Source organism: Bombus pyrosoma, linkage group LG16, assembly GCF_014825855.1.
Source record: "Bombus pyrosoma isolate SC7728 linkage group LG16, ASM1482585v1, whole genome shotgun sequence".
NCBI classification, from domain to species: domain Eukaryota; kingdom Metazoa; phylum Arthropoda; class Insecta; order Hymenoptera; family Apidae; genus Bombus; species Bombus pyrosoma.
In genome coordinates, this window is record NC_057785.1 from 2,699,005 (window position 1) to 2,720,401 (window position 21,397).

Below are 21,397 nucleotides of genomic sequence, written 5' to 3' on the forward strand. Positions count from 1 at the left end.
TAAAAAAATAAAATTCTCGACAAATTAACAATGCTCGTGGAATAAAATAGATAAAGAAAACGTATAATATAAGAAAACAGCTTAGCCTGCATTAATAATGTTTATGTTGATATTATAGTATTTTATATTATAAATTACTCTTATTTATGTCAATACTTACTCTTTAAAGTATACTATATACGAAATGAATAAAAACTAATTCAACTTCTCCAAATTTTGTGAAAAATTTGGAAAATTTCGTTCCGCCGCGCACAACTACATTATATACAGACCGCGCGCAACATGGCGACTGAGAGAGTAACTTACTCGACTCTGGGGTCTACACGTGATTCGTGCGAAACGCGGGTAATTTTGAACGAGCAAAGACCTTAATCAAACATTAATGATTATTGTATTGTTTACGTTGTAGGTATTTCATGTTTTGTAGTAAACATAAAAATGAAATTAGGTGGTATCCGGTTGATAGATTTCAAGTTTGTTAAGTTATCTTTATTCTTTTAAATGTCTCTCAATGAATTATTTTAATGAAAAATACTCGTCAACTAAATGACTTATGATAACATCACAAATTAGATAACAAACGCAATCTTACAAGTTTTAAACATATATTTATTATTCAATTTTTTGTGATTCGCACATTCACACAGTTCTTAGAGCTTCTTACACCTCACATAATTTATATAAATTGTTTATCGTTTTGAGCTGCATTCAGTAAAAATAATCTTATTTAAGCAGTAATAAATGACACTCGACTTGTGCAAATCTGGAGGTATCAAAATATTTTCTTTAAGTTATAAGGAAAACGATACTTTTACTTTTCCTCTCTCAAGAGTATCTCTTAATTTTCTTCTTTTTCGTTTGTTCTCAGTGTTCATCTCTTAACAACGTAGTAAATCTTTTTTTCTGTCTTACAATTGGAATTATTTAAGGCCGTCTTCTTTCGCAACATAGGAAACTGTGTTAAGTTTGATCTTTTATCATCAACAACAAGACTACAATTGCTTGCACTTTGTGATAATTATGTGAAACTTACGAACAGCGATTCTACCTAAGAAGTACAAAGTACAAGCAAGTATCAATGAATACAGAACCGTGCAAAACATTTCTTTTTAAATAGTATCATTTTTGTGTAATATAATAAGACATTTCTATTTGATTTTGATTTTTAAATGCTACATTTTGAAAATGAATTCGTTTAACACACATTTCTATATTCAATCATACTTGCCATCATTGCATGAATTCTTATTGACAAAAAAAGAAATATAGAAATTTCTTAGAAAGCCATTCTTATGCTAAGTACACATATCATTAATTTTTACATGTATAAGCTCATTATAGTTATGGAAATATTCTATCCTTTCCTTTTGCACACAAATAATATGATGCGCAACCAATGGTCAATTTACTGTGTGATACTCAATCCCTGTTCTCGACTTAAATCTATAAAAAGTTTGACTAGTGTATATATGCAATACTTTTATACAATAAATAAATATACATATATATATTTGTATCCTATTCTCGTTAAAACTATTTACGAACATCGCAATGTAATAAATTTGATCAGTATTTAGTACCCTTTATTATGACTTTTAACAAAGTGAATTTTACTTTGGAAGAAATCTTTTTTTTTTGCAAAAAAAGTCGTTTAAATAAATTTAAAAGAAATAACCGCGATTTTTTGCTCGATACAATATTTTTATAAAATGCATACATTTCCTCTCATACATTCATTTAATTCTCTTTTCTACTCCATCACGTTGAAAAAACTTCCTAACTCTTTTTTACAAAATAAAATGCTATAAAAGAAGCCCTAAAGGAAGAGCATAACTATCTGTCTCATTCATCTTGGTCGTTTGGCCTCGATTCTTTATATAATCAAGGTACAATAAAAAAATGTTCGTTTCTTTCTTGTATGAAATAAAAGGCACCAAGTTTTGCCAAACATTTAGTTTGTTCATAGGAGTTTCTATCTTTCAATTTAATATTGAATAAAAATAGCATCCTACAATGGATTTAAACATTTATGCAATTACTCATTTCCTACATTTCGAGATACGTTCTGACAGGATTTCTCTTGGAAAATCAAGCAATTCGTATATTTTTACATAATAATTCTCGATTTCTTGTAAAATACGTAACGTGCTTTCACAAAGTCTAATTAAACAATCTATATAGTAATGTTTTGCAATAAAAAATACGTTTACATCATCAATTCTGTATTTGAGTAAACTCGCATGCAGGTAGTAATAATTTTGAAAGATAATCTTTTAATATATTCAATATTCATTTCCATAAATGTGCAAGCATTAATTGAAGTTTACTTCAGCGCAAGTTTCTCAAATAAAGTACTTTTGTTTCATAAATACGGAATTATTAGAGTAATTTTCTGACATTTGGTAATAACCATAATAAGCAAGTTACTGAAAAAATATGTCAAATAGTACACATCAATTTCATTGAAACTTTGTACTTCTCTCAAAGTATATAATAGTGTGTGTATATATTTGTTCATGTCACTAAATATATGAAATAAATGTATAATATGACATAAAATATGAAATATTTAGAAATATCAAACTTTTATGGAAACAAAACATAATAATAGCTATAAGTTTTTATGAACCTACAGTGTGCAACAAATTATACTCTCTCTTTCTCTCTCTCCCTTTCTCTCAATGTACACTAAAATGCTTAGAAATGAACATATCAAATTAGAATATAAGTCTTTTGGTATCATATCGTAAGTCATAAATAATTATAGTATATCTCCATTAATTCAGCTAATTTCCACATTTAAGAAGTGGCTGTGATATATATAATTAAATCTAATCATAATCATAAATGATGAAATCATTATGTAACACGAAATCCAATTTCTAGGCCATCAGGCTAAAATAAATAAATACAATAAATCATACATAAAAAAAAAAGTATGTGTGTTTTCAACTTTTGTAACAACTTACATATTTCGACATGCTTTCATAAAATAATACATATATAACAAAAAGGTATAACATGAAATTCACAATGTATACTTAAAATTTAGTTAGTTTTTACTACATAGATAAGTTACTTGAGTGTCTACAAATACAAATCATCTTTTGTAGTTAAATATATTAAAATTATGTAATAAATGCGAAGTATGTTTGAAGACACTCACAGTTTTCACTGATACAATTTGCAATTTTATGTTCTTCTTTCTCTTTCATATTAAATTTCAACAACTGTGCAATTCTCTGTCATACCATTCATATATATACATTTAATGTAAGAACTATAATGTATATTCTATCAGTAAATCAAAACGATTATATTATACCATTACATTCGCCACTTTTCTCATCGCTGTTTGTACTATTCGTTTAAAAGTACTGAAAGAATATATATAGAGTATAACACACAGACGGCTTACAACAGAACTTTTTTACGCAGCTTGATGTATAATTAATAAATTGCATTAAAAAATATGAATGTCGGAAATTTTTAAAACTGGTATCGATTATACCATTATAGTAATCTAATTTGAATCTGCTCCAGTAGGAACAGTTACTTTTCTTACTCTTTCTTTTGACAATACCGTCGACAGGGCGGATCTTGTAAAATGTTACTCAATTATTTGTGCAAAATAGAATCCGTCGATATGAATTCTAGGAGAAAAAATTTTCTCCGTTAAAAATGCTCTCTTTCCGACTATTTTCTTTTGCACAAACTGATGTTCGTTATTTTAAGCTCACTCGACTTAATTTTCATGTAACATGCTAAAAAGTAAAGTACATTAGGTAGTACGAAGTTCAAGTTATTAGTGGTAAAGTTTAAGAATTTTCGGAATGCTCGGAAGCTTCAAAGGAAACGAAACTTTTAGTCGAGTAAGCTTTCGATATTGAATACTATAAGGGCATGATAAATTCATGGTCCCATACACATTTCAAGGATGTTTCGACTAGATGATACATTAATGTACTAAACATCGTGCCAGCGATACGTTACACTTGCATCATATACTCGCATGAAACGAGATTGCATTACATATTCCTACACATTATATCACACAAACTTACTTAGATTGTATATATCCTGGGTGTTCGTTATGCAAAAATCTTCTTTGTTCAAGTCATAATACAATAAGATCTCATCTTATATAAAATTATAATTTATGGGACTAGTGTGTTAGTAGGCCTGCATGCTCTTGTGCTAACGTTCCATTCTCAGGTGCTACTGGCTTATTTTCAAAACTAAAAGACGTAGGCACGCAGTTAGCTTAATTTCATACGCTTTGGTTGACTTGTGTTTGACGCATCTAAAAAAACATTTCTAAATTACAAATTCCATGTAAATGGGTAAAATTTATGGAAAATATTAAGCAAACATAACTTACCTCCATTAGAAGTGGCCCCAAACGCGCTAACTAAAGAGCAATTTTGACTTTTCTGAAAGAAAATAAAAACAGCTATTAATCCAATAATCACTAAAAATATTATATCTTACATTGTCTGACAAGAATACACACATCTCCCATTACTGCTATTGGAGTTGTCCCTGTGGCAACTGCTACTTGATGCTCAATCAAATAAAACATATACTCATCGTACAATAATCGAATTAGATGAAAAGATCCGAAACTTGCTGCGCTTCTTAAAGTAAGGTCACGAATAACCATGGAACTATTGAATGAATAATAAAATAATAATCAAAGATATAAGGAATTAATCGTAATTTTTTACATATTTGAAATAATTACCTATAAAAGGACCATTTGAGCAAAAATTGTCGAGCGGCCTTTGCAAATGTTGGCTTTTCCTCGAACGGTTTAAGAACTTGAGTCACAACGCTCTTTAACCAAATTGCCCAATCTTCCAATGAATTTTGTTGTTGTAATGTTACCTTAAAGTCTGCTTCCAGACGTTGTACCATTGCGTAATCGCATTGGCATACCCACGAAGCCTGTAAAATATACATATATGCATCTTTCAGTGTTAGAAGAGATACATTTTATATTAAATTATTAAGCCTTAATAAATTAGATACCTGTTCTTGCACATTATGAAAATCAACGCGATTCAGATCAGCTAGCATTTGATTTATTTGACTAGAATTCTGAAGCACTGCACGTGCAGCTTGAGCAAGGTGATTCAACGATGTATAACGCCTTAGTGTCTGAGCAAACGCAGATACAGCAGTCAACTAAAATAAAATATTGTTAAAAACGATATAATTCTTTATTATTTTTTAATACTACCTTTATTTGAGTCATTTCTTCAGGGCAATCAGCCATTGCTGACGTCAACCACGATTCTAGTCCTTTTGCAAAATTTCTGATAGACTGTGTTAATGAACCTGGAAATTGTACATCAATTGTTACCGTAATAATATTGCAAATATATAATGGCGTGATCAATTCAACTCACTCGGTATGGGTCGCAATACATTAGGCATTAGTACTTCTACTAAATTTTGATAAAATGTATAATCAACTTTTCTTATGAAATCTTGAACTTCTGAACATTTACACATCTGATATAACTTAGTCCTAAACAAACAGTATAAAATGTCTTAAAACCTTTTTCAGAAATTTCTTTAAAAAATCGAGTATAAAAATCTTACTTTGATAAATATTTTTCTTCCTCACATTCATCACCATTATTATTGTCCTGGCTACGCCAAAATTCTCTCCAAAGACTTTCTACAGTAGCGAACTCAAAGTTGAGAACAGCATCTAAAAAGGCTTCACAATGTTCTCTGTATATACTACGAAACGTATCAATATCCTCTAACGTGCAATCTTCCGGAAGGGACGAACCATGACCGACTATTATTTCTGGAAATTCTGGAATAGCACCACTCGCCTCACCCAGATATTGATGATATTGTGGCGGCGAATTGTTCGAAGAAATGTTCGTATTAGAATGCGCATTGTTCTCATATGTAGTATCCTGTTTTTGGTTCACGAATTTGAATCGTTTCGTTTGCGAATTTGTACCATGTTGCTGACGCGGTGTTCCATCTTCATTTAGCATGACTAAAGGAGAACTGGGTTTAACACGAATTCCATAATAATGATACTTTGAGTTTCCCCTGTGGAAGATGATAGTGATTAAAACATAATCATTTACAACATACAATTAAAATATAATACAGAGTGTATTTAGGAAAAACAATAAAGTCCTTTACCTTGTGCCCAATCGTCTGGTTCTTAAACCCAAAAAAACGGAACGTATTAATTTCCCAAAACTTGCGGCATTTACAGGATCTAACTTATTTTCGGAACAGTGACGTAGATAATGATTGTAAAGTGTGGATCTTGGAAGAGAAACACCATCTGCTGTTTCATAATTTTCAAGCAACCAATGAACCTGATTACATAGAATTCATTATAAACTTCAGAATTATATTATTAACGAACAACAGATATATAACACTATATACATAAAAAATCAGAAAATAAAATGCTAATTCAAACTACATACAACACCCACACGTGCTAGTAATATTTATGTTAGAAAAAATCTTTCTTGCATTATTGGCGAATCAAATTAAATTTTGAGCTTGTATAAAGCACTTCTAAAGAAGCAGTTTTGCATGCTACAACAAATTAGTACAGCTAAGCTTACAAATAGAGATTATGTATCAGCTTACTGTTGCTTGGGAAACTCTAGTGGCATGCGTCATATTTGCAGCTGCTGCTGCAGCATCTTCCACGGTGACAGCAGTACTTCCTGAATTACCGCTGATCAAGTATGCCCCTCCACCCCCGCTAACCACAGTTTCCTATCAAACACCCAACATACCAATACCACATTAAATCCCAATTTCGAAAAAATAGCTTCATTATAGATCACCATTCGTTATTTAATATTCTAGAGCAACTCGATACAAATTTATATCATATAAAAAAAGAGTCTATATATATATACAGAGTTTCGCAAAATAATAAAGAAATTGAAAGCAATGGGAACCATAAACATGCATTGTTATCTTACCGCATTTTCTGTTTGCGGACTAGCACGTGCAGCGGCTGCAGATATTAACGCGTGTGCTGTCGGATCCCCATCTACAACACTCTGTTGAATAAGGTACGTGCCATTGCCCTGGGATAACAATTGTCCAGTTGTAGAATTTGAACCTTGACCAGTAACCTACATACAATGAAATATTATTCACGATAATACTAAAAGCCACACATTACGCTAGAATTACAGTTACATCCATTAATAGCAGATAAGATCTTTTATAAATTACCTGAGCGTAAGTTACTGGTGTGGTTGCTGGTGTGTAGTACTGACTGGATGCAGGAGTATACATCGCTCCTGCTTCTCCAACAGCATATACAGGGTATGTCCTATGGATGGTAAATTATAAAATTTAGTGGAACAATTGAATATAATATTGATATACTTACATCTGGCCATTTGTCGGTATATACGTAGAACCATCCCCCTCAACATATTGAACATAGGTAGGATGAGAAACCGACTCGGACCCCACCGCTTCCGGTTCACCAGACACTGAAACAAACGCGGTATATCTCAATATATTTATATAGACAACACTTTCACACGAATTAAGCTTCGTGAAATGCATAATATTTAGGAGTTACGCAGTTGTATCTTGCCAATCACTAGAAAAAATAGAGTGCATTTAAGTAAGCGCTTCCACTCTTAAAATAAAAATTAATATCTACACGTACTTAAATTTGTTCATATTTTTCTTTATTATTCATCCATATAAAAAACGTACTATAACATGCAAAATTAATTAATGCATATTAACAAATAATACATAACTTTTTTACAAGTATGTTGTACATTAGTAATGAAATAAATAATGCATGCTAATTATATTCTGCCCTCACCTACTGCCGTTGTGAGGGACGCGTAGGATGGTGAGTCACTGGTGCCTAGTGTGGTCAGAGTAGAAGAACAGAGGTGCATGTTTTTCAGCAGCATGGAAAGGGCCAAATCTCTACTCAAACACTATAATTTTTTTTCAAACTGATCCTGATACTCACCCCTAACATATACTTATAAGGAGTCTCTCGACAACTTATCGCGATTTCCTTTTATATATATCAACGGTATTTTTTAAAACCAAGTTCTCAAATTTGAACATTTTGCAATTTTTGACTTGGCAAATGGCAATTTTGTGACTAACAGCTGAATTGAAATTAACTTTGACTCAAAACGCACCTGTTACTGTAATAAAATGCGGAGATCCACTGACAATGGTACCAGCAGACGTGGATGCAGCGTCAGAATCAACAAGAGTATGCTGACCAGAATGGGTAGTATTCACTACAACCTGTGCTGTAACATGCGCTGGAGTACCTGTTGAGCCGTTGGAAGAGTCTGCAGCTGTTTCAAGCGGATCCTGAACCAATAACTAAATTATTATTTATAGTATGCATGTTCTCATGATCAACGGTAAATTTCTATATAATAATATAAATATTTAACATAGCTTCTTCATTTCCAATAATATCAAACATATATATAATTGATAAATATAAGGTTCCATATATCATGAAAACAATTTCTTTAAAACTTCTTTAAAAAAGGAAATCTTTTAGCACAGAGAGAATTTACTAATACTATGTAGTTGAGCAAACCTGTATAGGTTGTAGATTATTTGGACTGGAAGGATCAGGACTGGTAACAACAGTGATAAGTTGCTGTCCCCTCGTAGACTGACTCTGTGCTGCATTACCACTGCCACTGGAGCTGGAAGTAGTCACGACAACAACGCTTGGCTTAGGTTCCACCCCCACTGTTGTAGAGCTACCCCCACTGTTATTAGCTCTGGTGGATGCTGCGAGGGCATACTGGGCTCCTGTCGTAGTCATGGCAATCACTCCTTCACCTCTCTCTACTCCCACTGTATCACCACTACTGCTACCTCCCCGTTTGTGAAGGGAAGAATCTGTAGACGTATACATATACAAATGCAATAAATATCAATAACGTTCTCCAACAGACTCAGCACAGGAAGAACTGCTATAAATTCTTTCTATATGCTTATGGCTGTTCTATAGAATGCAATCACTAAAGAAATATAATTGATTGATAAATAAAGGAAGCAAAATTACTATAAAATCTGTAGATTGTTACAAACTATTCCACTTGATAAGTATTATGTACTACTTTTTGGAAAGTCCTTAAATGAAAATGAGAAAGATAAATATTTCGTAAATGAATAAAAATTTTATGTATATTTTGCTGTCTAGATGTATCATATAATGTGCAAGAATGTATTGATTATTTTTTATAGTATAACAAATACGATCGTGTATAAGTATCGAAAGAATAACAATATAGTAGAGTTAATCATTTTTATTATAATAAATTTCAGAATACATATTGTATACGTTGATAGGCAGAAGCAGGAAACATAATCGAACGGTGATACCCGCGAATCGGATGTTAGTTATAGCGATAGATTAACAGACACCCTAACCTACATATAAGAAGAATCGCCTACGTAATTTCTCGCAGGTGTGTAGCATTCAATAATCTATAGATCAAAGAGAAGCCTCAAAGAGCGCTCGAATGAAACACGGAATTGTCGTTTCGACGCATGTGTAGCAAGATGTATTGGTACACCCTGTACCTGTAGGGTGACAGGTACCAAACAATGTTTCAAAGGGAAGAAAACGAAAGGGCGAGGGGTAGTGGCTAAAATGTAGCATACGCGTGGATGGACATAGAACTCTTGTCAAGGGGATTGAAAGCATCGATAGGAAAGGTCGGATCATAGGTGCAATTAGAGAGTATTAAAACTCCCTCCTGATCAATAGCAATAAATTTTATAATTAGCCTACGTACCCGTGAAAAAGTTTCGATGGTACAAAAAAAAATAGGATATAGAAATTTTTATTGTATATTCTATTGAAAAAAGATATATTAATCGTATTCTTTGCAAATATAATATCAACATAAAACTATTAAGACACTATTAATGTAATAATTAATTTGAGAAAAAAATATATGAAAAATATATTATTTGATATCAGGTATTATGTTATTCTAGAAAATGGTGGTTTCATTAGAAAGCATACTGTGTATGCACCTGGCCTCTGTTATGCATGACTGCATGACTGATGCCTGAAAGTGTTCTGCAGCACACCTTATTTGTTACTTTACATTGCATGTTCCCCATATATAATATCACATATATTTATATACTTTCAAATATCTTAATATTACAAGTCTTATCTTACAAACATAATCTATAAACATATTGAACAAGAAACATTGCAGTACTTGAAATTTTAAGTTTATTGCAGCATCATTTTTTAAATAATTAGATGGGTGAAGGTGGGCTTTTTCTTTCATGCTTCAAGAAGTACATTGATAAGCCCATTTTAATTAAATGCTACACAGGGTTCCAAATATTAGATATCCCCCAGGTAGGGTGTACAATAAAATCACCAAAGCGTAATGCAATAGGGGAATATATAAAGCAAGAAATCTGCAATGATTTTCTCTGTGGGAGAAATTAATTAATCTTTGCTACAGCAAATACTTAGAAGATATACTAACCACAGAAAATATAACATTTTAAAACAAATGAAAGTTTCAAATCAGAGGATTGATCTAATTGGTCCACAGTCTTTTTCTGTAAATGTCTAAACAACCAAACGATTCATAGTCTTAACAATGTAGTATAAACATTTTCAACAAATCTTCACATAAAAAGGCCAAACAGTAACGTATGAATGTCCATAGTACGATGACTCTGCATTAAGAAATACAATTATGAAACATGAAAAAATTCTCAGAACCATAAATCGCAGTTATTTGGATAGTTCAGCTTACAACTATGAATAATCAAATTGTATCAACTGTCACTATACAAATACATATTGCAGATGATAAAATGAATAATATAGCAGAGTTTGATAAGACGCTAGTACGCTGCATGTTCGAACACGTTACGTTCTGTTTTCCGTAATCGTGTTTGGAAAATTCTATGAACACGCGCACAAACAATAGTAATTAGAACCGTAAGAAAGCGCGGTTCATACGTTTCTTTTTTACTCACCTGTCTTCATGAATGGCGTGTACTTTCAACACGACGCCCGGACGCACTTGCGCGACCGAACGTGTCCCCCCACGTATTTCAATCGGGCTTTTCCCGTTCGAGGAACTGCCGTACTTGTCACCCAGGAAACCACGCGGACAGCCAAGGCACCGTAGAAGTGGAAAAGCGGAGCAGCACACTCCGACAAACCTGTATATTTTGTTGTCGACGGCTGGTCGGAGTGTTGGTTGTCTGCTGCTGCGGTCGCCTTGACTACGGCATCACTGCCCGCGTCACAACCAGTACCGTACCTAATCTTCGTTTACCTTAGGGTGCTATAACTACCCTATATATATATACAAAACAACCAATACTACAAACTACCACTACCATTTATGCCCTTTCAGAATATACCCTTTTATGTTTTTAAATTTTATTCTTTCAAATCAACGTTGTCTGATTAAGTTCACTATTTTCTCTAAATATTATTAAATTCGCCCTTCTCCTTCTCATTCTCTCTCTATACATACGCTCACAGAAGTATTCGAATATCCTTAGGAACTTTTATGTATGTATTATAAAAAACACTTTGAAATTTCATTATTACTATAGTGAAACGCGACTATCGTGATTCGTATTGGTAAAATTTGAGACGGATCTAAAAATGTCCATAGAAGTTACAAGATATTTATTGGAAACATAAACTTTGCAAGGATGAGCAATCAATTATTTTCTATATTAATAAGCCATAATATTTTACGAGACCATCTTTAGCACTAATTTTATGTTTAAGATTACTATTCATCCTGTATACTAATTTTTCACTAAGTGTATGTTAGCAATAAATGTCTTGTAACTTTAATATACATTTTCAAATTGATTTCAAACTCTATAATTATAATCACAATAATTGTGTCTCATTACAGTGCTAACAAATTTTCAAAAAGTTTCATATAATGCGTATAATATATTCATAAAAGAAGTTTTGTGTTCAGTGTTCGAATACTTTTGCGAGCTACTATATATATGTAATTAGTAAGATATAACAAGTAAATGTACTTTAGAGTAAAAAAAATAGTATTCGTCTTTCTTAACCATATTTTATTAAAGTTTCGGCCATCTTCATGTTCAATTTGATAGACAGTGAATTTAACTAGTACTAGGTTTTGTGTATGTTACGTGATCAAACACTTCTATCGTGACCATAGTTAAAATCATCTTATAAGTTACATATCCCGCAATACACGACGATATTCAGTAATTAGACTACGGACTTTTATGTAAATTTATATTTTTGAGAATATAATTTAAAAAGTAGAATGTCAGTAAAAAATTCTTTTAACTATCAAGTATTACAGAAAGCAATATACTTTGAATACTTTATACATTTTTTCGTATTACGTGCATTTTGTGCAATTCTGCGCTTTCAAATTTCTTATAAACGCATAAAAGCTGCATCTATTAATAGTCGATTAAAATCGAGTAAAAAATTATTCTTACAGAATAATCTTGAACCGGGTCTATAGAATTATTGATACGCCTATGAATAATGTCGCGCGTGCCCTTCTTCTACATTAACAGTCGGACTCGATTAAATCACTAAAATCTATAACATTCGTTTAGATAAGATTTAACTCTAGGTTTTTTCCATAGGAATCCTCTTTTCAAAAAAACGGCAAATGTAACTCATAAATAGAAACTGTGTTACATAGCAGTTAGTGTATGTGTGCGCAATCGCATATCAATGCGCAGCCTATACGTGATACCGACCAACTGCATTATGACATTTGCTTTGCTCCGATGAATAATCATTTAGATTAGCCGCTGATTTTTACTCGATTGCATATGCAATATGTCAGAATATCTTTAATTCGTCTTAATCTGCATTTAATTCGTTTGAATCAATCGATCATACAAATACACCGCGCTTTCACGCGGCGCGCTGTTCGAAATTGTCGAAGAGTGAGAGATTGTAAATAACTGACCAATCATGCACAAATGTAATTACTAGATTGTGGATTTTTATACATTTATGGGAAGTCTGATGATACAAAAGTACATCATGACGCACAATGCATATAATGTGCAAAAAAATATAAAATATCCAAAATAGGATATTTACTATAACATTTGATAGTAAGTAGATGAAACGAATTTCTATTTAAATTAGAAATTTGATTGAAATGTTATCTCTTTAAAAATGCATAAAAATCCGCAGTCTAGTAATTACTATTATCGTAACAAAAACGAATAACCTGAATAAGATCTTCCTAAAACAACTAAATATGTTTACACCCAATGACAAAGATGTTATATTTTAAATAAACTTTCGCTGCACGTTTAACCTTCTGACAGGTGTAGGAAATATGTAAATGTAAAACTTACTTGACAATAAATTTTGAGATCGATAATAAATAATCGGCAATGAGGATTCTTCCGCCATCATTATGGAATATCTCTTGGAAAAAATGGAATTGTATTCGTCCTCTTCCTGCCACTCCATACTTTCGCGAAGTACACGCCAAAGTTTTAGAGTTTTAATCGCGGGAAAATCTGTCGACTGTATCCCGAGATACGGTTTCCACGGGCGTAAATTATTTGCTCTTTACTCCAGAATGTCGTAAATTTTTTCAACCACGCTTTATAACAACCGAAGATCAGATTATAGTTCTTCAATTACAGAGAGAACAATATACGATTTTTCTTTTATAAGAATCTAGTAAGAGAAAAAGTGCCCATAAATTGTAACACTTATAGATTGTAATGTGGAATAATGATTAATTTAATTACGTGAAAATTATTTATATTCAAAAAAAAGGATGGTCAAAAAATACCAAATTCGTGTTCCTTCAGACATCTAAAATTCTAGTCAGGCATCAGGCAGATAAAGGTATAACCAATATTTTATCGAAGAAATGTCATCTAAATAAAAAAAGGATGAAATATAGCGGCAATTCTTCGCATTCAATATATTCCTTCTTGTTTTAAAAGTAAGTTATAGTATAATTATAAAAACATATTTCATGGAATATTTGCCTTAATTTGTAACGTTTGTACAATAATATTTGTACAAATCGTTTGGAAGTTATCATCATTCGAAGTCAGAAAGTTCTAATTCGCCTTTCGGAGCACCGTCGACTTCATCTACATTTCTTACAACTTTCCCATCATATTTATTATAAATAATTGTACTTTTATGATAACTTAGAACTTATAGAATGACATCTTATTAGGATTTTAGAGACCTGAAAAGATACAGATTCGTCACTTTTTGTTGACCGCCCTCCAGTTTTTAAAACATGATCAATGTGCGTATCGTACTCGTGATTGACCTAATGCTGCGCATTGTGACGCAGGACGCAGTGCTGTTAAAGCCGTGTGTCTGTTGCTTGACAGTTTAAAGATGATGACCTCTTCGGAAATCGAGGTAGAGAACTTGAGTGAAAAGAATGTGGAAGATTCTGCAATTTTAGAAGTAAGCACAATGGCAGTCGGCGGTGTTATTAAGCAGGAAAGCCGCGATGTCGATTTTCTTTCGAATTGTAGCACGTCCGTCGAGGGTTCTGTGGTGAGGATATAACCTGTAATATCTTTGACAGTCACTGCATTACAACAATACAGAAATAAAAATCACGAGTTTTGCATAATGTCTTACTGTATACAATTAATAGCTTTAATTATTTGCGTTTAATATCGTGTTTTATTTAATGCAACTTTTATTTCCAGATAGCTTCTCCCTCCATTGACAGTTTCTCTACTCTACCAGAGCAAGAAATATCAGATTTTCAAACAGATTCTAGAGATCTACAAGTAAAAGTAGACAATCCTCAGAAGCATCTTGAAACGCTTGAAACTTATATTACTTTTCGTATAACAACAAAAGTAAGTTTTATTTCAAGTTTATAGTTATGTATCTGTAGAGGATGATAAACCAGCATTGATAAAGAGCATTGATAGAATGATAAACTTTTTACATCATTTTAGTCCATGAGACCAGAATTTGAGGAAGGAGAATACATTGTCAGGAGACGTTACAATGATTTTATTTGGTTGCGACAAAAATTAGTGGATTTATATCCTACACATATCATACCAGTGAGCCATTATACATTTCTGAACCATATTAACTCTATGTTTACTTACTTATCCCCAGGATAGTTTTATAACTTATGAGAATAATTAAATATTAATATTATTATTACAGCCAATGCCTGGAAAACATACGTTACTTGCTCAGTTAGATCGTTATTCCAAAGAATTTATCATAGCACGCATGAAGTTGTTACATGTATTTCTTAACAGAGTTGTGAATCATCCGATTCTCAGTTGTGACAAAAATCTGTACATTTTTCTGACTACTAAACCTGCAGTAAGAATATTTTTGTCTCTTATATATTTATTTCTTCAATATACTTTTGAATATTGTATTTCCATATTTTTTAGGAATTTCTTATACATCGTAAAAATCGTGGAAATGTTCTTGTTAAAGTGACTGATTCTCTGCAAAATATCGCAAGTACATATACCATGAAGCAGCGTCATTTTGAATTTGAGCAAATTCGGGATTATTGTACAGCTCTTAGCGAAAAATTAGCAACTGTAGATAAAATAAATCATCGTATACATAAGGAAAGGCAAGGTATAACCAAAGATTAGTTGACTCATTATATTAATTACTTTTTATTATGATCTCAATTAAATTATGTTTTATTAGACTACTTGCTGGAATTGCATCAATTACATCCAATTTTCACCTTATGGGCAACTTCAGAGCCAGAATTAGCTCCCTTTCTGTTAGCTATTGCTAAAGCAATAGAATGTAACGCAGTGGCTCATCAGAAACTCTTAGAAAACGTAACGAACGAGGAACGAGAATATATTTCATATGTAGATGCAGTTAGAAATGCTTTATCCCGACGGGACTCAATGCAAATTGAATACGAAATGACCGTTGAAGAATTAGCAAAGAGAAGATTAGAGAAGGATCAGGTGCACTTTACATTTTATTTTTAAATGTAGTTATTATTAATAAATTGCGATATTTTATGATACTAATTATTCAAATAGCTAATGGGTCTTACGAGCGGTAATTCCTCAACCCAAAATTGGGGTGGGTCACTTTGGAAGGCAGAATCCCGTGATGAAAAATTAGAAAAACTCGGACAGACTATTCCACGACTAGCAAAGCAAACAGAATTATTGCAAGATCGTGTAGAATGTGCGAACGAAAATCTCCGAAGTGATTTACAAAGGTGGAACGTTGAAAAGCAAATGGATTTGAAAAATATGTTAATTTCAATGGCAGATCGACAAATTCGACATTATCAGCAGTGTATGAATGCATGGGAAGAAATTCTCACTGGTTTGAAACTGGATGGAATAGGATCCGAAGTTAGTGTAGGACCACCTATCAAGATTCCCGTTTGAATTCTATAATCTTTCACTTTCATACATACAGATAGTAATTATCTTATGCATTTATAAAGGTAAGAAACTTAAAGCCATCCTTCGCCAGTAATGACAAATATTTTATTGCATTTAAGAAACTGACCTTTCCAGTTTCATTGTGGCTGCTTCAGCAAATTAAATAACTTTACCTCTCAAATTTTAAATGTTTTTTGTAGAAAGTACAATCGGTACTTATATACATTACAATACAGTGATTAGTGGCACACGTTGTGCACATTTATATATGTATTTCAGTTTTTCAGATATAAAAAGATTTATGGTAAAATGGCTTTATAATACAACACGGTTACGCGAAAACGTAAATAAATGTATTTAATTCTAAAAATCTAACTAGGACAAATTTTAGCATAAAGAATTAAGTAAGGAATATGTTGAGATATATTTTTCCTTTGCTAATTAATTTTGGGACCAAGTACTAAATAATTTGTTACTAGTTATTCCATTTCTTTGAGACCATATACAATACATTCATTGACAATCAGTTCTTAGTTACATACATCTGGTAATTACCAAAGTTTATCTATAATATATAGATAACCAATATATAGCGCTAGAATATAATTTACAAAGTTCAAGCAAACCGCTTGTAATATTCGTTGTATTATTATTCAGTACCTTTAATCTATGTCATTAAGTTTTGAACAATCCATTATAGCGGCACTTAACAATTAACTTGTTTAGGTAGTCTCGTGAAAAAAGCACAGTAAGAATCTATACAACGTATAACATCTGTTGCTATTCACGCTTGGAATTAATAATTTTTTGAAATAGTATCATAAGTGTATGGGGTATGTTTCCAATACATTCAGTATATTGTACACGCTATCTTATTGATGATGAAACTCATAGATTTGTAACACTAAATAAATTATTGTTTGCGACATATCGTTTAGTCGATAATTATTTACTCGATCGAAGAGTAATTTGGCATCGGTGTTATGTAAAATTCCACCAGGTTATCCAAATCATAAAGTCTAGTTATAGATTCGCCTAAAAAATATATCATGTATTTTTTATTTTTTAAAATAATGTTTACTTCATTTGGAACGCTTACCTGCCAAAGTCATTTCATTATGCAAAAATCGTACTGTGTGCGCATATGGTTGTTGTATCTTTTCCCTTAATTTTGGCGCTAAACGTCTGGTCGGGTTCCATAATGGACTACGAAAATTTGGAACGTTCATACAATTTGGCTTCCACGATTCGGTTTTTACTTCTTCCAATGGTAATATATCAGTTATCCTATATTGACTTGTATTAATGTTCCATGTGAATTTGCATCCCACTTCATACTGTGTTCTCTCTTGAGAGCTATATTTCACCAAAATAAGTATTTGAGGTATAATGAAAATTCTTGAACATAAACTAGTACGAACCATTGAGTTTGACTACTAATTTCACTAGCCTGTATCTTCATTATTAATAGACAGATAATGTCACCACTTAACGCGCACACATCTATTATTTCTATATCATAATCACTACAGTGCCAATATTTCTTTTTAAATCTCATACAAATCCAGTCTGCAATATGATGAGAGAACGTTTCAATATCGAAACTTAATTGATTTATCGAAACGCATGGTACTATCTAAAAATTCAATAATTGTTTAAATTTATCTTATCAATTGTTGAATAAAATCATTCAAATTTTAAGCATAATACCAATTTTTCAGCTTTGCTATTGCTAATCATTTGCATTTGAACATAACCAGATCCATGGACATGCATAGGAAGCACACATTGGTAACTCACATATCCTCCTGTTTCCTCATCTGTAAAATGTATATATATATGGATGCTTATGCTTGTTTTTTTTTTATTTTAATTACCAAAAAATAATAGAAATTATAATATACCTTCAACATCTGTAATAACTGATATCATTTCATCATCAAGTTCTATGTAACTTCTCTTAAAATGTGCAGTGCATTTTATACTAGGATACTGTAAATTTATTTTTGGAACTAATGGCGAAGAATTAACAGAATGCTTATTAGAACGATCCCTACTTATGCCTCCATTGGATAGTTGATTCTGATTCAATGGACGTAGCACATTTTTTTCCACTAATAAATTAAAATAACATTACTGACTTTATCTATCAATAAGATCGAAGTGCTCCCTTGATATGGACAATTCAGTTTACCTGAATCGATGATTAAATCATTCGACAAACCAATATCTTGAGCAACGCTGAAATCATCCGTTTCACTCTGATCGGAATCCACCCAATGCTTCTTACCGTTTGGCAGTGCGGGTGACATTGTAGGAGAGGACGATATCTGATGTATTGAACAGCCACGATGTTTGAATTGATCCCGTATATGCTTGAAAGGAACTATATTTTCGGCATCCTCAGTTTCGTCGCAGAACTCGTACTTCTTATCAGCAAGTCTTCGTTTCCGGAACGAGCTAAGCTTTTCACAAGTCTCTTGCGCTTCGTCCGTGAATTCATACGCCTTTTCAGCTTCGAGGATAAGCTTATGCGTAGCTCTTGTCCTCGACTGCGTCGAATTCACAATAGGAGGAGGAGAATGTAAATTAGATCTTTTGCGTGGACTTGGATGACGAAAGGATCGCGACACAGGAGGTGACATTAACCGCGAAGAACACGAAGAGGATGGACTTATAGAGACCGAATGAAGAGGAGAATTAACAGAGCTGACATTGCTATCCTTTGAAGCACCAGGTTGAGGAGAATTAGAACGTTGACTGCGCGTACTTTTATGACTAGACTCTGAATTCCGGGTTCTCAAGATGTCTGAGGGTGGCGTGAGAATTGGCGAAGACCATGTCATAGTTTTGAGATCAGAAGGAAGTCTTTGTGGCGTAGACCGTGGGGAACACGAGGGATGCTTCACTAGTGTGATCAGATCACTACCGATATTGAGTTCCTGGGACATGTCCTCACAGAAGTCCTGTAAGATTTTGTCTCTGACAGAGATCGCTTGCTGTTCGGTTCGTGAGATCGGACTACTGTTTCGACATTTACACTCGATGCTGTCGGAACACTCGCACGGCTTAACACCTACGACGTCAGCAGACTTATTTATATCACAGGCACAGTCGCTTTGATTGCTGCTTGAGGTATTTAATGGATCACGACCTAACTTATCATCTAATTTAATTGGTTCTTCTAAAAAGTCATGTTCTATACTCGACTCGCATCGCGGCGATTGATCCACCGCGCATTCGGGTGTGCCTACTTTCTCGTCGGAACTCTCATAACGTTCCACTGTCTTCGTGTAATCCAATTCTTCAACATCACTCATGTCTAACGGCACTGTGTCAGGAATTACAGTATCCTGTTTATCGCTAGACTTCTGGTTTTTTGATTTTGGAATGTCCAAGTCCACCCTGAGCACATGTAAAAAGTTGCCTGTGTTAACTACCACATGATTCCAGTAATTCAAACAGACAGTAGCACGGAACCTAGGATATGGAGAAATTACTTCGTAGGTGGTATGGACAGTGAGTCCATGTTGAAGACAATTACACCGTACACAACCATCCCAGTTTGCTGCAAGCTCTGTAAAAAATCAAACAAATATTTTTTACTTTACTACAATGAATTTTATACGTGTAATGTTATATTACCTTCACCTTCTTCTTCATAGGATGCTGCTACTTTTAAACAATCCTTACAATTTTCAAGAGATGGTACTGTAGTTATTGTTAAGTACGCTCTATCTGTTGGTTGAAGGTGTAGCCAATTTGTACTAGAAATTTATGTTTATTAATTACTTTTACTTACTTCATAAATTACTTAATTTACTTTGTAAATTTGAAGACTTATCTGATAAATAAAATAATTAAATGAAATCTTACCAAAGACCATGTATCACTAGTTTATTCCTCTCCAGTGGCCACTGAGATATAACAATACTAAGTTCTCTGTAGATAGTGTAATTACCAAAAAGCGTGACTTCTGCAACTTTACGTGCAACATGATTTGGAGTAAAGGCCCACCAATGTAACAAGTATTTGTACAAAGAGGTAGTGCCACTCACATCCATGGTATATGTGTATGTAAGTAAAAACTGACCACATTGTGTCAATCCCATTACAATGTGTCTTCAATAATAATAATTATTGTTATTACAAGGTTCTCAATGAACGATCATTTTCATCTACATTTCCTTGTGATATAAATTTACTCATGTAATAAACATACCCTGCTTCAAGTGCTGATTTTGGAATTATATGTAATAATGGTAAATGTCTCCATGAAGGTACAGTAGCAAACAGTCTTTCTTCTGAGGCATAGTTGTGCGCTGATAAACAACCTCTGATCTGTAAAAATTAATATTTTTTTATAACACCCCCACCGTTCTTCCTCTCTAATTAACAAATTTTAAGAGATCACTGTTGCTCTTATATTTTTTTAATTTCTATTTCTTATAGGTATCATGTAGTAATTCATTTAATTCATTAATTCATTTAATTTACAGTAGAGAAGAAATGAGGGAGATTAAAGAACTTCATGAGCAAGAACAAAAGCACATTTTTTCTTGCATTCATAAAATATTAAACACTATGTATCATTTAATAACAAGTATACAACACCGAGGACCGATTTAAATTTTCTTCCTGGACATGTCGTAATTGTTTTCGTTTTTTTTCACATTATCACAGAATTTTGGCAGCTATTTGGAGTCTGTCAATTTCATTAATGCTCGTAGTAAGTTGAAGGTTAAGCAACATTACCTCTCTTAAAAATAGCTTCTGTAATAAATGTCTTTTACTGCGTCGATGAGACAGGCATGGTTTCTGACCTACTATCACGTATTCCGATTTTTCGGAAGTAATATCAGAGAACCATTCATAGCAATAATCTGAGGTAGTATCGGAAGACGATGCGTCCGCCATTTTTAAATAACCCTACTGAGATACTATACGCATACGC

General features: G+C 32.8%; 3 protein-coding genes across 9 annotated transcripts; 1 reads left to right on the forward strand and 2 right to left on the reverse strand.

Annotated features, from left to right (window-relative positions):
* Positions 1 to 493: 493 nt before the first annotated feature.
* LOC122576526 (DNA-binding protein RFX2) lies at positions 494 to 11,317 on the reverse strand. 4 transcript variants are annotated; one of them, XM_043746940.1, is made up of 17 exons: positions 11,041 to 11,317; positions 8,609 to 8,919; positions 8,190 to 8,370; positions 7,856 to 7,900; positions 7,403 to 7,508; positions 7,243 to 7,342; positions 6,984 to 7,139; positions 6,640 to 6,771; positions 6,175 to 6,356; positions 5,608 to 6,078; positions 5,412 to 5,533; positions 5,243 to 5,340; positions 5,032 to 5,187; positions 4,745 to 4,947; positions 4,514 to 4,667; positions 4,382 to 4,433; positions 494 to 4,303 (listed from the first exon to the last, which is right to left on the reverse strand). In XM_043746940.1, the coding sequence occupies exons 1-17, from the start codon at positions 11,048 to 11,050 to the stop codon at positions 4,260 to 4,262; spliced, it is 2,523 nt and encodes an 840-aa protein (XP_043602875.1). In that variant the 5' UTR covers positions 11,051 to 11,317; the 3' UTR covers positions 494 to 4,259. The 4 variants fall into 4 exon arrangements, with proteins under 4 accessions (XP_043602875.1, XP_043602874.1, XP_043602878.1 ...); XM_043746939.1 differs by having other exon boundaries at positions 8,190 to 8,382; XM_043746943.1 differs by lacking the exon at positions 11,041 to 11,317 and adding an exon at positions 9,354 to 9,963 and having other exon boundaries at positions 8,190 to 8,382.
* Positions 11,318 to 14,355: 3,038 nt separating this feature from the next.
* On the forward strand, positions 14,356 to 17,373 carry LOC122576529 (sorting nexin-30-like). 3 transcript variants are annotated; one of them, XR_006319787.1, is made up of 8 exons: positions 14,376 to 14,587; positions 14,746 to 14,901; positions 15,004 to 15,114; positions 15,224 to 15,388; positions 15,463 to 15,658; positions 15,734 to 16,008; positions 16,087 to 16,505; positions 16,723 to 17,373. XR_006319787.1 is itself a non-coding variant. In XM_043746946.1 (7 exons), exons 1-7 carry the CDS (start codon positions 14,423 to 14,425, stop codon positions 16,444 to 16,446), a joined length of 1,428 nt encoding a protein of 475 aa, XP_043602881.1. In that variant the 5' UTR covers positions 14,356 to 14,422; the 3' UTR covers positions 16,447 to 17,373. The 3 variants fall into 3 exon arrangements, 2 of the variants coding, with proteins under 2 accessions (XP_043602881.1, XP_043602882.1); XM_043746946.1 differs by having other exon boundaries at positions 14,356 to 14,587; positions 16,087 to 17,373; XM_043746947.1 differs by having other exon boundaries at positions 14,376 to 14,494; positions 16,087 to 17,373.
* On the reverse strand, positions 16,527 to 21,384 carry LOC122576524. 2 transcript variants are annotated; one of them, XM_043746937.1, is made up of 10 exons: positions 21,199 to 21,384; positions 20,666 to 20,784; positions 20,320 to 20,565; positions 20,095 to 20,210; positions 18,638 to 20,020; positions 18,348 to 18,557; positions 18,154 to 18,263; positions 17,865 to 18,079; positions 17,543 to 17,799; positions 16,527 to 17,478 (listed from the first exon to the last, which is right to left on the reverse strand). In XM_043746937.1, exons 1-10 carry the CDS (start codon positions 21,358 to 21,360, stop codon positions 17,393 to 17,395), a joined length of 2,904 nt encoding a protein of 967 aa, XP_043602872.1. In that variant the 5' UTR covers positions 21,361 to 21,384; the 3' UTR covers positions 16,527 to 17,392. The 2 variants fall into 2 exon arrangements, with proteins under 2 accessions (XP_043602872.1, XP_043602871.1); XM_043746936.1 differs by having other exon boundaries at positions 20,089 to 20,210.
* Between the last annotated feature and the right edge of the window lie 13 nt (positions 21,385 to 21,397).

Coding starts and splice junctions, on each gene's coding strand:
- LOC122576524 (XM_043746936.1), bottom strand. CDS start 21,360: ATGGCGGACGCATCGTCTTCCGATACTACCTCAGATTATTGCTATGAA. Junction 20,785..21,198: donor AGAAGCTATTTTTAAGAGAG/GTAATGTTGCTT, acceptor TAATTTTTACAG/ATCAGAGGTTGTTTATCAGC. Junction 20,211..20,319: donor CTAGTGATACATGGTCTTTG/GTAAGATTTCAT, acceptor ATAAATTTCTAG/TACAAATTGGCTACACCTTC.
- LOC122576529 (XM_043746946.1), top strand. CDS start 14,423: ATGATGACCTCTTCGGAAATCGAGGTAGAGAACTTGAGTGAAAAGAAT. Junction 14,902..15,003: donor CTTTTCGTATAACAACAAAA/GTAAGTTTTATT, acceptor ACATCATTTTAG/TCCATGAGACCAGAATTTGA. Junction 15,389..15,462: donor TTCTGACTACTAAACCTGCA/GTAAGAATATTT, acceptor CATATTTTTTAG/GAATTTCTTATACATCGTAA.
- LOC122576526 (XM_043746939.1), bottom strand. Junction 8,383..8,608: donor ATAATCTACAACCTATACAG/GTTTGCTCAACT, acceptor ATAATAATTTAG/TTATTGGTTCAGGATCCGCT. Junction 4,434..4,513: donor CAATAGCAGTAATGGGAGAT/GTGTGTATTCTT, acceptor ATTTTCTTTCAG/AAAAGTCAAAATTGCTCTTT.